The following is a 14642-nucleotide window of genomic DNA, read 5'->3' as shown; positions in this document are numbered from 1 at the left end:
CATGTTTTTCAGTATACAGTACTCTACAGCCACTTAGTGTGGACACCAGGTAAGGCCACACACACAGATTATTGTTGAACACTGTTATTGAGACAATAAGGTAGTTAAATTGACAGTCTCAACCTAAATCTACGAGGTTATATTAGCCGTGTTGGTGAACCCCTCCCCCGCATCTGAACTGGCTGAGACATCGAGGGCATGATCAGAGGTGAGAGGTCACTTGGTCGGGTCAACAGGAAGTATTATTAAAGAGATGCTTTACATTGAAATACAGATAGAGATGTAGTAGTCCCAGAGTTAATGATCCAAGGTCAGTTTTGCATTTCACCTCCTGATGATTATGATGACTGAGTGTGTTAGAATAAAATAAAAAACTCTCTCTCCATCTGTCTCTTGTCTGCAGGTATGTTTTGATGTGAGAGAGGATGCCAACCCCAGTCCTGTTATCGCCACTTCACCAGCTCTTAAGATAACCTTTGGCTCAAGGCTGGTTAGGAAACACAGCTAGATATAGTATTATGTCATTGTAATGACATGAGAGAATATTAAGATTAGTAGCACTATAATTCATTAATCATATGTTGTCTTCCCTCCTCCCCTGTTCTTAACTCTTTCCCTTTTTGTTTTTTTACACTCACACCTCTCTCCCTACCTCCTCTTTCTTCCTCAGATTTTATAATGCGCACCAGATGTGCATTGAAGTAAATTGAACTTCTACGTATAATATATTACAGTTATAATATTTATAATGCATGTATTATGTATTTATAACACTTGGATAATGAACTTCTTTCAATAAAGCAATTCACATTATCTACTGGAATGGGTCTACATTCTCTACTGGTTGAAATTAAGTCTCTCATTTGATGAAATACTACACCTATCATGTGTCCTCTGATTATTATTATTATTTATTTTTTAACCTTTATTTAACCAGGTAGGCTAGTTGAGAACTAGTTCTCATTTGCAACTGAGACCTGGCCAAGATGAAGCATAGCAATTCGACACATACAACAACACAGAGTTACATATGGAATAAACAAAACATACAGTCAATAATACAGTAAAACAAAAGAAAACAAATAATCTATATCCAGTGAGTACAAATGAGGTAAGATAAGGGAGTTAAGGCAATAAATAGGTCATGGTGGCGAAGTCATTACATTATAGCAATTAAACACTGGAATGGTAGATGTGCAGAAGATGAATGTGCAAGTAGAGATACTGGGGTGCAAAGGAGCAAGATAAATAAATAAATACAGTATGGGGATGAGGTAGGTAGATAGATGGGCTGTTTACAGTTGGGCTATGTACAGGTGCAGTGATCTGTGAGCTGCTCTGACAGTTGGTGCTTAAAGCTAGTGAGGGAGATATGAGTCTCCAGCTTCAGTGATTTTTGAGGTTCGTTCCAGTCATTGGCAGCAGAGAACTGGAAGGAAAGACGACCAAAGGAGGAATTGGCTTTGGGGGTGACCAGTGAGATATACCTGCTGGAGCACGTGCTACGAGTGGGTGCTGCTATGGTGACCAGGGAGCTGAGATAAGACCGGGCTTTACCTAGCAGAGACTTGCAGATAACCTGTAGCCAGTGGGTTTGGCGACAAGTATGAAGCGAGGGCAAACCAATGAGAGCGTACAGGTAGCAATGGTGGGTAGTGTATGGGGCTTTGGTGACAAAACGGATGACACTGTGATAGACTGCATCTAATTTGTTGAGGAGAGTGTTGGAGGCCATTTTATAAATGACATCACCGAAGTCGAGAATCGGTATGATGGTCAGTTTTACGAGGGTATGTTTGGCAGCATGAGTGAAGGATGCTCTGTTGCGATATAGGAAGCCGATTCTAGATTTAATTTTTGATTGGAGATGCTTAATGTGAGTCTGGAATGAGAGTTTACAGTCTAACCAGACACCTAGGTATTTGTAGTTGTCCACATATTTTAAGTCAGAACCATCCAGAGTAGTGATGCTGAATGGGCGAGCAGGTGCGGGCAGTGATCGGTTGAAGAGCATGCATTTAGTTTTACTTGCGTTTAAGAGCAGTTGGAGGCATTGAAGCTCGTCTGGAGGTTAGTTAACACAGTGTCCAAAGAGGGGCCAGAAGTATACAGAATGGTGTCGTCTGCTTAGAGGTGGATCAGAGAATCACCAGCAGCAAGAGCAACATCAGTGATGTATACAGAGAAGAGAGTCGGCCCGAGAATTGAACCCTGTGGCACCCCCATAGAGACTGCCAGAGGTCCGGACAACAGGCCCTCCGATTTGACACACTGAACTCTATCAGAGAAGTAGTTGGTGAACCAGGCGAGGCAATCATTTGAGAAACCAAGGCTGTCGAGTCTGCCAATAAGAATGTGGTGATTGACAGAGTCGAAAAAGCCTTGGCCAGGTCGATGAATACGGCTGCACAGTAATGTCTCTTATCGATGGCGGTTATGATGTCGTTTAGGACCTTGAGCGTGGCTGAGGTCCACCCATGACCAGCTCTGAAACCAGATTGCATAGCGGAGAAGGTACGGTGGGATTCAAAATGGTCAGTAATCTGTTTCTTAACAGATCAGTGCTGATATTGAAGAAAGTCTCCAGCGATGGTTCGCATAGTGTCAAATTCATCATGGGAACCCCTCGATATGATTGCTCACTGCCCAGTGGTCATAATGTTCGGAAACGTTGAACTTTTTACCCCCTCCCACACCACGTTCACGCACCCCAACGGTCCCGCCCACTCGGCTTCTTACCGCAATTCTTCCATTGAAAATAAGTGGGAAGTGTTGTTTCACCACGCGGTGCCACTCTCAGATCACACGAATAGTGTCATTGCGCAAAATGGTACAAAGCATTATCTGGATATGTGTGCAACAAAAGTTCAACATTTGACACCAGCTACCATTTCTGTCAAGCCGTCAACACATAGTTTGACCCATGCATTCGATAAATCCAAGGTATGCATCACACAGAACGTACTGCAACTGCCTCTGCATCACAATGCTGAAAGGCAAACGCAGCGTTCCATTGGAAATTAATTTACTTCTGCTGTACCAAAATGCAAAAAAACAGTGTGCAGATGCGTGTATCGCTTTATCAGAAGTACGCCATCAATGACGTCCAAAGCTTGTTTGATCACGTGCTTTTTCAAACTGCTTGTTGCAAAATGCAAGACCCCATTGTTTTCGCCATGGTTCGGGGCTTTCTTTGATTCCAAGCTACTTTAAAACACTGACCTCTACTGACTGTACTTACAAATATAGTTAGGATTTTTTGAAATAAATTTCACCTGACCGGTAGCTTAGCAGGTAGAGTATGGAACTATGGAACATTCAGGGATGTGAGGTCAAATGCACAATATTTTGAAAAATAGTTTTATGTGAAACCACACTCTCGGCACTGTTGTTCAAAATAATTTGTTTTGTTTGGTATTGTATAAGCCTCTGTCTTATGCATCCTAAATAATACTATAGATTCAGTTTTGAAAAATAGCAAACTTCAAGGTAAAAAAGGAAGCATGAAGTAAACCCAGTCTTCCAACTGATTGTAGGCTACTAAAGCCAACGATTTACAGCTGCGCCACGAAATTTACATAAAAACAGTGGAGAAAAAAACATCCATCTGAAAATCACACCTATTGCTGTCTAGCAAATGTCATGTGTATTGTGAACAGATAATGACGCTCCAAGTACTGAACCGTTTCCCGGAACAATTTGCTGAAAGCGCGGAAGCTTTCAGAAAGCCTCGGTTTCCCAAAAGGCCCAGCAGAAACATCTCTAAACCGACATATTACTCTCTTGCTACATGTGCAGTTAAAGGGGAATTATACACGCAAATATATATATATTTTTTTACCTTTAAAAAAACATGGATTCAGAACATAAGTTATCGATGTTTCTCTTTGAACAATTTAAATCATGAGCAAACATTTTTTTTCCAAAACCAGGATTTTTTTGTTGTTGTGAGAAAACAGAATTCAGGAAATACTACATTTAAATGGGCCCCCTTTGTGTTGTTTTAACCATTATTTTACCAGGTATATTGACATAAAACACCTGTTGTACACAAAGGTCCCGGGGAAGAGCAGCTATCACGCTAGAAAAGGTTAGAGATCCCTGTTGTAGGATAACCTGCAGTGTATGCTGGGAACTGTTGGCCTAGGAAACATGGCGTCTCAGCTGTGGTATTTCGGAAATCTATCCGGTCACTAATAAACAGAGGTTGGACCATTAACGGAGCCATTTTTCCTGCTTTCTTGTCGTATTGTGGTTATGCTCAGACTTTGTGTTCAGCAGGAGAAGGCAGTCATTTATGAAACTTCGCTTTAAATATTACGGTTTACAGCGTGTCACATCCACTCTGCACTGTGAAGACGGTACAGTACGGTTGATAGCTAGCCTCGGCTAGATAAAGAACCTGTCCCACACAGTGCAATCAGCTGGCCGACCTATGTTAGCCAGCTAGCCACTGTAGTAAAGCAGTACGAGTGGCATTAGTTAGCTAACGTAGCTGGCTCGGACTACGTTTGAGTTTGTCATCTGACTGACAGCATGTCTGTCGGGTAGTGTTATTGTCATTTCGGATATTGAATTTGTTTTGATGTTCGACCTCTCTGGCATTTTTCTCGGGGGAGAGAGAGATGGGCTCCGGAGCCGTGGATTCGTCCCAGTGGCTGTCAGTGAAGGAAGAGACTATTTTCCTTCACGATGGACTGATTCGGGTCACGGATCTGGCTGAACTTCCCAGTGAAATCGGGGTGTCTGAGCAGGGCGACACTGAGCAGGAGGTGAGTCTACTCTGCATCAACGTTTGCATTTCGAATGTTTTCTTGGCAACAACAGTGTAGTTAACGTTAGCTAGCTAACCGACTATAGTTAAGCTAAATAGCCGAAAGCTAACGTTACCTAGCTAGCTCAACATTTGATTCCATATGAATAAAGTCACATTTAGCTGTATAAACATATTCTATTTTTAGCTAATAATGTTCATGAGTAAGGTGCCAACTCCGGCTTGACAAGCAGGTAATGACATTAACAGTAACAATAGCAGGCTAACTGTTTAGCCAACGTTAGCAGACTGTCTAACGTTACCTTTTGAAGAGGTAGTTAGCTATAACTGGGTACGTTATTCATGTCAATTGAAAATCTTATTGCCAGCTAATACTCAATGTGGTGATAACGTCGTTTCCATTCCTGATTGATCGGATCCAGCTGCTTTAACGTTAGCTATGAATCTCACTGTATAGGCATGATGACTCACGACGTAGCTAGGTAGACTATTATCATGTCCTGGCTTTTAAATCCCCACCCTTTGTGGGGTACCCCTTGTCATTTTTGGCCAAGACATTGGGTGCTCTTGAGTGGTGGCTGGCTATTGTTGTGTTCATCAACTTATGCATTACATTCTTCAAAGCACATTGGCATACAAACTAAAAAAATACAATAGGAAAACTAAATAAGGCATGCTTGCAAGCTCCTCAAACTAGTATGTAGCCAGGGGGTCTTACAGTTCAGAGTTCAGCACATAGAAGCACAGTATACTTCCTCATTGGCACACTTGACAGTATTTCAATGAACTGCCATAATTCAATGGCAGTCTTTTATTTGATCAATATTCATCTGGTGTTGACACCTGTGGAATGCCTTGTGGTCTTTTACTCAACCATAAACACAAAAATATGGACTATTAAGCTAGTTAGCCTATGTGCTTGACTCTTAAAAGGCCTTTTCTGGTCAACCTTGACATTAAGGTTCAGAATAAGTACCGAATAAATGGACGCTTGAATGATCGATCCCGTTAGCTGTAGGAATCCATTGACAAATGTGCTAGGCATATCAGAGACTAGGGCGGCAGGTAGGCTAGTGGTTAAGAGTGATGGCCCTGTAATTCGTAAGGTTGCAGGTTATCTATTCTTATTCCAGATTAGATTTGACTTAGATTTGTGTGTATTAGGTATTCGTTGTAGAATTTTTAGATATTACTTGTTAGATATTGCTGCACTGTCGGAACTAGAAGCACAAGCATTTTGCTACACTCACAATAACATCTGCTAACCGTGTGTATGTGACCAATAATGATTTGATTTGAATCCCTGAGCTGACTAAGTGAAACCTGAGCAAGGCACTTAACCTATAATTACTCCTGTATGTTTTTTTAAATGAATATGGACTTTCTCTAGTTCCTACTACTCATACTTGAATAGAATTGTGTTAATAACCAGAAAATGGTGCAACGGGGGGAATAGAGAAGGTGAGAACAAGGAAATTGAGGTTTGTGACTGAGGGTGCACAGATGGAGAGTGATGTAGACCTAAACATAGATAAAGGGGTCACAGACTGATAGATGGTGAATGAGTGAGAGTCAGACAGATTACATGTTACAGATGGTCACTGAGAATTAATCAACCTGAGAGGACTAGACTTTACTGCGTACATCTCCTGCTTGTGAAGTTTTCTTATTTTTCGTAAGAGTGGAGCAATGACTGGGGGATAGAGCAGCTGTGCTAGCTAGCCCTGTGCCCCTGGTGCAGTAGTTTGGCATCCTGATTCTACTGCTTCATAGTGGGACAGGTTTAGCTTTGGGTCTGAGAGGTGGAAGTCAAAACAAAGGTCTTATTGCCCGTGTCACTTCTCAGAATAGCCCAGTACCATTGGTTCAATAGCAGTACAGGACATGGAAGTGTTGCTTGTCCTTTCTGCAGTGGAAGGATGGATGGCATGTAACCTGAGCATCTGCAGTGTGCCTCTAGTTATTGTACTGTCACCACCATCCACCCTTCCCCCTGCTCTCACTAACCTTATTCTTCTTATGTAGGGCTCCCGAGGGCTCCCGAGTGGCGCAGTGGTCTAAGGCACTGCATCTCAATGCTAGAGGTACAGACCCTGGTTAGATTCCAGGCTGTATCACAAACGGCCGTGATTGGAAGTTCCTTAGGACGGCGCACAATTGGCCCAACATCGTTAGGGTTTAGCTGGGGTAGACTGTTATTGTAAATAAGAATTTGTTCTTAACTGACTTGCCTAGTTTAATAAAGGTTAAATAAAAATTATGTGAGGAGGTAACGTAGTGCAACACCAATTGCCGTATGATGAGTTGGGGTGATTAGGGGGTCTGTGGACATTGTAATTTCCCTATCAGAGAGTAGTAGAAACATTAAAATGTGTGGTTTGGTTAAGTCCTCCAGCCTCTCCAAGCAGCTTCCTCTGGTCTTTATGGAGGCCATCTACAGGGGCCATTAGCACAGTGGGAAAGTTTCCATATGCATGCCTCTTTTGGGTTAATGTTGCCAAACTCATGATTGATCAGGTCATCCAGCAGCCCATGGGCGCTTAGATGCAGGCTATTTATATCAGCATCACTAAATACGTTTCCATCCACAGTTTTTATGTCAGTGAAGTCATACCATATTTAAAAAAAAAATTTAAATCACCACAGCTGTGATGAAAACAGGAAGTTTCAATACAATTTTATAAAGATTATTTGTTCGTTCGACATATGCGATACATTTAGTGTCCGTAAAATTAATTATGCATAAAATGGCGGTGGAAACGCTTTTATGCGCAGAATTTATATAATAACCATCAAATCAAAGTAAATTTGGTGTCACACAATCATATGGTGTGTGGTCCTCCCACTATGACTTGGTAGTGCAGTTTTATTAGGCTACAGATGAAATATTTTATGATGAACTTCACAGGTTGGTGAAAGTGCATGGTGATGAGCTTGCTTGATGCTTCTTTCCATTAAATATCTAGGGTCTTATTCTGGTGACATGATGATCGATGCTTGACTGCCTTTTGACAAATAAAATATTCTCGCTCTTATCCATAATAATGTAGACTTGCCTACCCGCACTATACCTGCGAGCTGCTGAGTAGTCACATTTGGTATTTAACATAACAGTTTTAGTGACAAATCTATCGGTGCAGTTGAAAATGTGATGGGAGCATATTGAAAATGTGAGTTTTCGGGACATGACAACTTAAGCGGAAAATAAAATGTTGTGCCCTACGTCGTCAGGCACTGATTTTTATCCCCAACAAGTCCATTTGGTGAAACACCACTGGTGGTAAAATTAGCATATCTTCTTTATGCAGCTTCTATAATATTTAGATGGACATCTTTCTCCAATTGGATGGAAGTCTAGCTGTAGAGGATAATCCTTTCTGCAGAGTAAGGTGGAGAGGGTCGGTGAACAATCCCAGTCTCCAATTAAGGGATTTTACCGTAACATTAGTCGCATATCTGAAGAATAAAAAAGTGCCTGCTAAATGGTGTTATGGAGTCTTAGACTAGACACTGTAATCGATACCTGGTTGAAATGCTGCGTAAGTGCAGATGATGCACAATATTCCTTTTTATCTCCTCTGAAATAACCCCACAATCTCTCTCTCTCTCTTTCATACTGCTTCTTTTTTTGATTATGTAATGCTGTATTTGGCTGTTTCTCTTGGTAAGAACATCTGCACTATGAATACAATTTAAATGTGAAATGACTGTGGGTTAGAAATACAACAAGGAGTATCCCAGGTTATTTCCACACATGTATTTTGATTCTTTAATGAGTATCATTAGAATCAAAGGGTCTAACCTCCTTTTCCTCTCTCATATTAAATTTAGCTACACATTATCTCATAGTGAAGTAGTACTCTGTTGTAAATTGGATTTAGAGGTCGCCAGACCCCAGCTAGATGGTGATTTACAGTCAGTGCACTATACTGGATGCCGTCATCGCTTTGAGATCTCGACCCATTGTCTCCCCAAGGATTAAACCAACTCCTGTTGGTTACGTATCTTCATGACTATTTTCTGTATCACTCATATTTTCTCAATCTTCCTTTCTATCTCTTCTAGATCCTCACATTCGAGACAAAGAACCCTGCGGAGCTAGCCGAGCGTCTCCGTGCAGTCTGTGGTAACCAAAGCAATGCGTATGCCCGCCTGTTGGAATACCGTCTGAATGCTCTACGGGGCCTGTGGGGGGCTCAGCGTCAGTTGGCCCTGGAGGAGCAGCAGGACCGGGAGGGGGCTGGAGGGGGTGATGAGGAGGCCATGGCCCTGCTAAAACGACAAGGCCTGCTGCAGCAGCCTGAACAGGCTCCTTTCACCTCCCGCATGGGGCTGCTACTGGTCTTCCCTCTCCTGCAGTCCCAGACACGCAGTGACCCGGCGCTCTGTGGGGTCACGGCGGAGGTACTGCTGTCTTGCCTGCGTGACTGCCAGCCCCTCAGCCTCAGCAAGGAGCCTGCCGACTGCCTCAATGGCCTAGAAGGGCTGCTCTGCTCCTGGCTGGAGGAAGGGGTCCAGCAGACAGCACAGACCCAGCAGGGCCAGGGGCAGCAGGGCCAGGCTCCTACATACGTGCTCCACGCACACAGGCAGAGGGAGAATGCTGCCGCTGCCCTGGTAGCTCTCGCCTGTGCCAGGTGAGACCACACGCTTAACAACAGAGCACACCACACATAAAGAGGAGATAATAGTATGCCGGATCACTTGAGTCTGCTTAGCCGTCTGGCTCATTTACTCCAGCTTCCTAATACTGCTCAAATGATGATTAGGCAAGCCCTCAAGTGTCATCCCATTTCTGTTTCCACTTTCAGTGATGTAGCTAGCCCCAGTTGTTCACTAAATATAATCTTATCTTTCTTTATCTTTGAAAAAGGCCTTTCAGTTTTTGTGTTTGCTATGTCAGTGATGCTTGTTGAACAGGGGTCTTGTTTGTCACCTAGGTCAGGGGTTTTCAGACTTTTCTTTCCCAGGGACCCCCGCCCAGGCAAACCCCCATCATATTTTAGCAAAAAATATATATAATCACGTCTTGTCTCAGGTGAATGATAATGGCAAGTAGAAGTAATCAACATTTTAAAATGAATAGATTTGGAAGACAGTTTCATTGTTTTAACCTCCCCACAGTTCATTGGATGAGGAAGTGTAAACTATAACATATTCTAGCTAGAAATGTAAAGGTATCGTGGTGGCATAGACAACATTTAGCTGTTGTAAAGCACCTTTTTGCAATGCTACTATTTTTCCTTTTAGCTGAGAGAAAATTGTACATGTTTGAAGCAAATTTCCTGCAATTCTATGCATTTTGCCAAGGCTAATGCTGTGTTCCTCTGCTCAATCATTATAACAAAATCACTGGCCGTCTGCCCTGAATGCTGGGGTTTTAGAATGTTCTATTCCTCCTGACTGTCTAGCTTTCATATGATTGTTAATTCTCAAAGATGCTATTATCAAAATCCAATCAAATATTCTGTTCACCCACACATATTTAGCAGATGTTATTGCAGGTGTAGCAAAATGCTTGTGTTCCAAGCTTCAACAGTGCAGTAATATCTAACAATTCACAACAACAAACAAACATGAAGTAAAAGAATGGAGTTAAGAAATATATAAATATTAGTCCGAGCAACGTCGGAGTGGCATTGACTAACGGTAGAATATTTAAAGTTCTATCTTTTCTGCATGCTTTCTATCTGGTTTTGGTTGTTTATTTAAGTTGACACACACTGTTTTTCCATCCCGAAAAGTGACCAGTATACAGAAAAACCCCTATTATTAGCTCCAATGACTGTAATTTCCTCCATATTACAAGGATCGTTTGGGATTTTGTCAATGAAGCCATTTATCTACTTCCCCAGAGTCTGATGAACAGGAACAGCTAGTATCACACTGTTCCTGTAGACTTACAGTCATTGCGCTAACGCTATTGGCTTGTGAAACTACCCTTTTAACTTCCTTCATACATGACGCAGAAACATTAACATGGTATCCGTGGACCCCAGTTGGAAAACCCCTGACCTAGGACACAGAGGACAGCACTCTTTTCTTTCACCTGTGGCTGCAGCCCGGCTTCTGCTGTTGACAACTGTGCTTCACTTGTTAACCAGAACCCGCTGCCCTTTGTGTGCCCTGTGTAGAGGCATAGAGCCCATTGTGTTGGGGAACCATCCAGTTCTGGTGCTCTCCCTTTCACAAACAGTGGTGGGTAGTTAAAGAGCTAGGCTATCCTCTGTCTCCCCCCTGATGATTTGGGTGTGCCTTGTAGCTACTTTCTTTTTTTTTAATGGTCAAAGTAGCTTAACCTTTCTAGCGCAGGCGTTCTGCTAGCAGAACCCCTCGACAACATTGCGCTGAAAAGGCAGCTCGGGAAATTAAAAAATATATTTTTTTAAATATGTAACAATCAATCTTAACATAATCACTAGTTAACTACACATGGTTGATGATATTACTAGTTTATTTAGCTTGTCCTGCTTTGAATATAATCGATTCGGTGCCCGTTAATTTATCATTAATCATAGCCTACTTCGCCAAACGGCTATTTAACAAGCACATTCGCGAAAAAAGCACTGTCGTTGAACCAATGTACCTAACCATAAACATCAACGCCTTTCTTAAAATCAATACACAAGTATATACACTGCTCAAAAACATAAAGGGAACACTTAAACAACACAATGTAACTCCAAGTCAATCACACTTCTGTGAAATCAAACTGTCCACTTAGGAAGCAACACTGATTGACAATACATTTCACATGCTGTTGTGCAAATGGAATAGACAAAAGGTGGAAATTATAGGCAATGTTATGTTGCCTTAATTATGTTATAATTAAGTCTATGATTTGATAGAGCAGTCTGACTGAGCGGTGGTAGGCAGGAGCAGGCTCGTAAGCATTCATTCAAACAGCACTTTCGTGCGTTTGCCAGCAGCTCTTCGCTGTGCTTCAAGCATTGAGCTGTTTATGACTTCAAGCCTATCAACTCCCGAGATTAGGCTGGTGTAACCGATGTGAAATGGCTAGCTAGTTAGCGGGGTGCACCCTAATAGCGTTTCAATCGGTGACGTAACTCGCTCTGAGACCTTGAAGTAGTTGTTCCCCTTGCCCTGCAAATTAGGTCATTTTGTTAGTAGTAGTGTTCTGGTGACAACGGCAACCAGGCTGTCCTGCTGTCCTGCTGGCCCTCATAATCCCTTACAAAACATTAGGAACACCTTCCTAATACTTAATTTCACTCCCCTTTGCCTCCAGACCTGCCTCAATTCGTCAGGGCATGGACTACAAGGTGTCAAAAGTGTTCCACAGGGATGCTGGCCCATGTTGACGCCAATGCTTCCCACTGTTGTGTCAAGTTGGCTGGATGTCTTTTGGGTGGTGGACCATTCTTGATACACAAGGGAAACTGTTGAGCGTGAAAAGGCCCATTCACCCTCTGAATGGCACACATACACAATCAATGTCCAAAGCTTAGAAATCCTTCTTTAACCTGTCTCCTCCCCTTCATCTACACTGATTTGAAGTGGGTTTAACAGGTGACATCAATAAGTGATCATAGCTTTCACCTGGATTCACCTTAAGTCTGTCATGGAAACAGCAGGTGTTCCTAATGTTCTGTACACTCAGTGTAGTTCCATTAAGTTTTCAAGACATGCAGTACCAGTCAAAAGTTTGGACACACCTACTCATTCAAGGGTTTTTCTTTATTTGGACTATTTTCTACATTGTAGACTAATAGTGAAGACATCAAAACTATGATAGAGTTAAACAAATCAAAATTATAATCTATATTTGAGATTCTTTAAAGCAGCCACCTTTTGCCTTGATGACAGCTTTGCACACTCTTTGCATTCTCTCAACCAGCTTCACCTGGAATGCTTTTACAACAGTCTTGAAGGAGTTCCCACATGCTGAGCACTTGTTGGCCGCTTTTCCTTCACTCTGCAGTCCAACTCATCCCGAACCATCTTAATTAGGTTGGGGTCGAGTGATTGGGGAGGCCAGGTAATCTAATGTAGCACTACATCACTCTCCTTGGTAAAATAGCCCGTACACAGCCTTAAGGTTTGTTTTGGGTGATTTGTCCTCTTGAACAACAAATGATAGTCCCACTAAGCGCAAACCAGATGGGATGGCGTATCTCTGCAGAAGGCTGTGGTAGCCATGCTGGTTAAGTGTGCCTTGAATTCTAAATAAATTACTGACCGTGTCACCAGCAAAACACCATCACACCTCCTCCATGCTTCACGGTGGGAACCACACATGCGGAGATCATCCATTCACCTACTCTGCGTCTCACAAAGACACAGCGGTTGGAACCAAAAATCAAAGGACAGATTTCCACCCGTCTAATATCCATTGCTCGTGTTTCTTGGCCAAGCAAGTCCCTTCTTCTTATTGGTGTCCTTTAGTTGTGGTTTCTTTGTAACAATTCGACCATAAAGGCCTGATTCACGCAGTCTCCTCTGAACAGTTGGTGTTGACGTGTCTTACTTGAACTCTGTGAAGCATTTATTTGTGCTGCAATTTCTGAGGCTGGTAACTCTATTGAACTTATTCTCTGCAGCAGAGGTTTCTTTATTAGATTTTTAATTTCACCTTAATTTAACCAGGTAACAAGAAAAATAAATACATACAGTGTGAGGATGAGGTAGATTGGATGGGCTGTTTACAGATGAGCTATGTACAGGTGCAGTGATCTGTGAGCTGCTCTGACAGCTGGTGCTTAAAGCTAGTGAGGGAGGTAAGAGTCTCCAGCTTTAGTGATTTTTGCAGTTCGTTCCAGTCATTGGCAGCAGAGAACTGGAAGGAGAGGCAGCCCGAAGGAAGAATTGGTTTTGGGGGTGACCAGTGAGATATACCTGCTGGAGCGCATGCTACGGGTGGGTGCTTCTATGGTGACCAGTGAGCTGAGATAAGGCGGGGCTTTACCTAGCAAAGACTTGAAGATGACCTGGAGCCAGTGGGTTTGGCGACGAGTATTGAAGCGAGGGTCAGCCAATGAGAGCGTACAGGTCACAGTGGTGGGTAGTATATGGGGCTTTGGTGACAAAACAGATGGCACTGTGATAGACTGCATCCAATTTGTTGAGTAGAGTGTTGGAGGCTATTTTGTAAATGACATCGCCAAAGTCGAGGGTCGGTAGGATGGTCAGTTTTACGAGGGTATGTTTGGCAGCATGAGTGAAGGATGCTTTGTTGCGAAATAGAAAGCCAATTCTATATTTAATTTTGGATTGGAGATGCTTAATGTGAGTCTGAAAGGAGAGTTTACAGTTTAACCAGACACCTAGGTATTTGTAGTTGTCCACATATTCTAAGTCAGAACTGTCCAGAGTAGTGATGCTGGACGGGCGGGCAGGTGCGGGCAGCGATTGGTTGAAGAGTTTTTAGTTTTACTTGCATTTAAGAGTAGTTGGAGGCCACGGAAGGAGAGTTGTATGGCATTGAAGCTCATCTGGAGGTTAGTTAACACAGTGTCCAAAGAAGGGCCAGAGGTATACAGAATGGTGTCATCTGCGTAGAGGTGGATCAGAGAGTCACTAGCAGCAAGAGCAACATCACTGATGTATACAGAGAAGGTCATTCCTGTGGTGGTCCTCATGAGAGCCAGTTTCATCATAGCGCTTGATGGTTTTTGCGACTGTACTTGAAAAAACTTTCAAAGTTCTTAACATTTTCCGGGTTGACAGACCTTCATGTCTTAAAGTGATGATGGACTGTCGTTTCTCTTTGCTTATTTGAGCTGTTCTTGCCATAATATGGACTTGGTCTTTTACCAAATAGAGCTATCTTGTGTATACCACCCCTACCTTGTCACAACACAACTGATTGGCTCAAACGTATTAAGAAGGATAGAAATTCCAGAAATGA

General features: G+C 42.5%; 1 protein-coding gene across 4 annotated transcripts in view; it reads left to right on the top strand.

The window, feature by feature from the left end:
- Positions 1–4134: 4134 nt before the first annotated feature.
- LOC129853589 (probable E3 ubiquitin-protein ligase HECTD4) overlaps positions 4135–14642 on the top strand; it is a 66872-nt gene continuing 56364 nt past the window's right edge. For all 4 annotated transcript variants that reach the window (XM_055919783.1, XM_055919781.1, XM_055919782.1 and 1 more), the window contains exons 1-2: positions 4135–4772; positions 8840–9411. In XM_055919783.1, the coding sequence (XP_055775758.1) occupies positions 4626–4772; positions 8840–9411 (719 nt within the window). In that variant the 5' untranslated portion in view covers positions 4135–4625. The remainder of the gene's footprint in view (positions 4773–8839; positions 9412–14642) is intronic.

The sequence above is a fragment of the Salvelinus fontinalis genome, chromosome 4 (assembly GCF_029448725.1).
Source record: "Salvelinus fontinalis isolate EN_2023a chromosome 4, ASM2944872v1, whole genome shotgun sequence".
Lineage (NCBI taxonomy): Eukaryota > Metazoa > Chordata > Actinopteri > Salmoniformes > Salmonidae > Salvelinus > Salvelinus fontinalis.
This window is presented reverse-complemented; position numbering and strand designations above follow the sequence as displayed.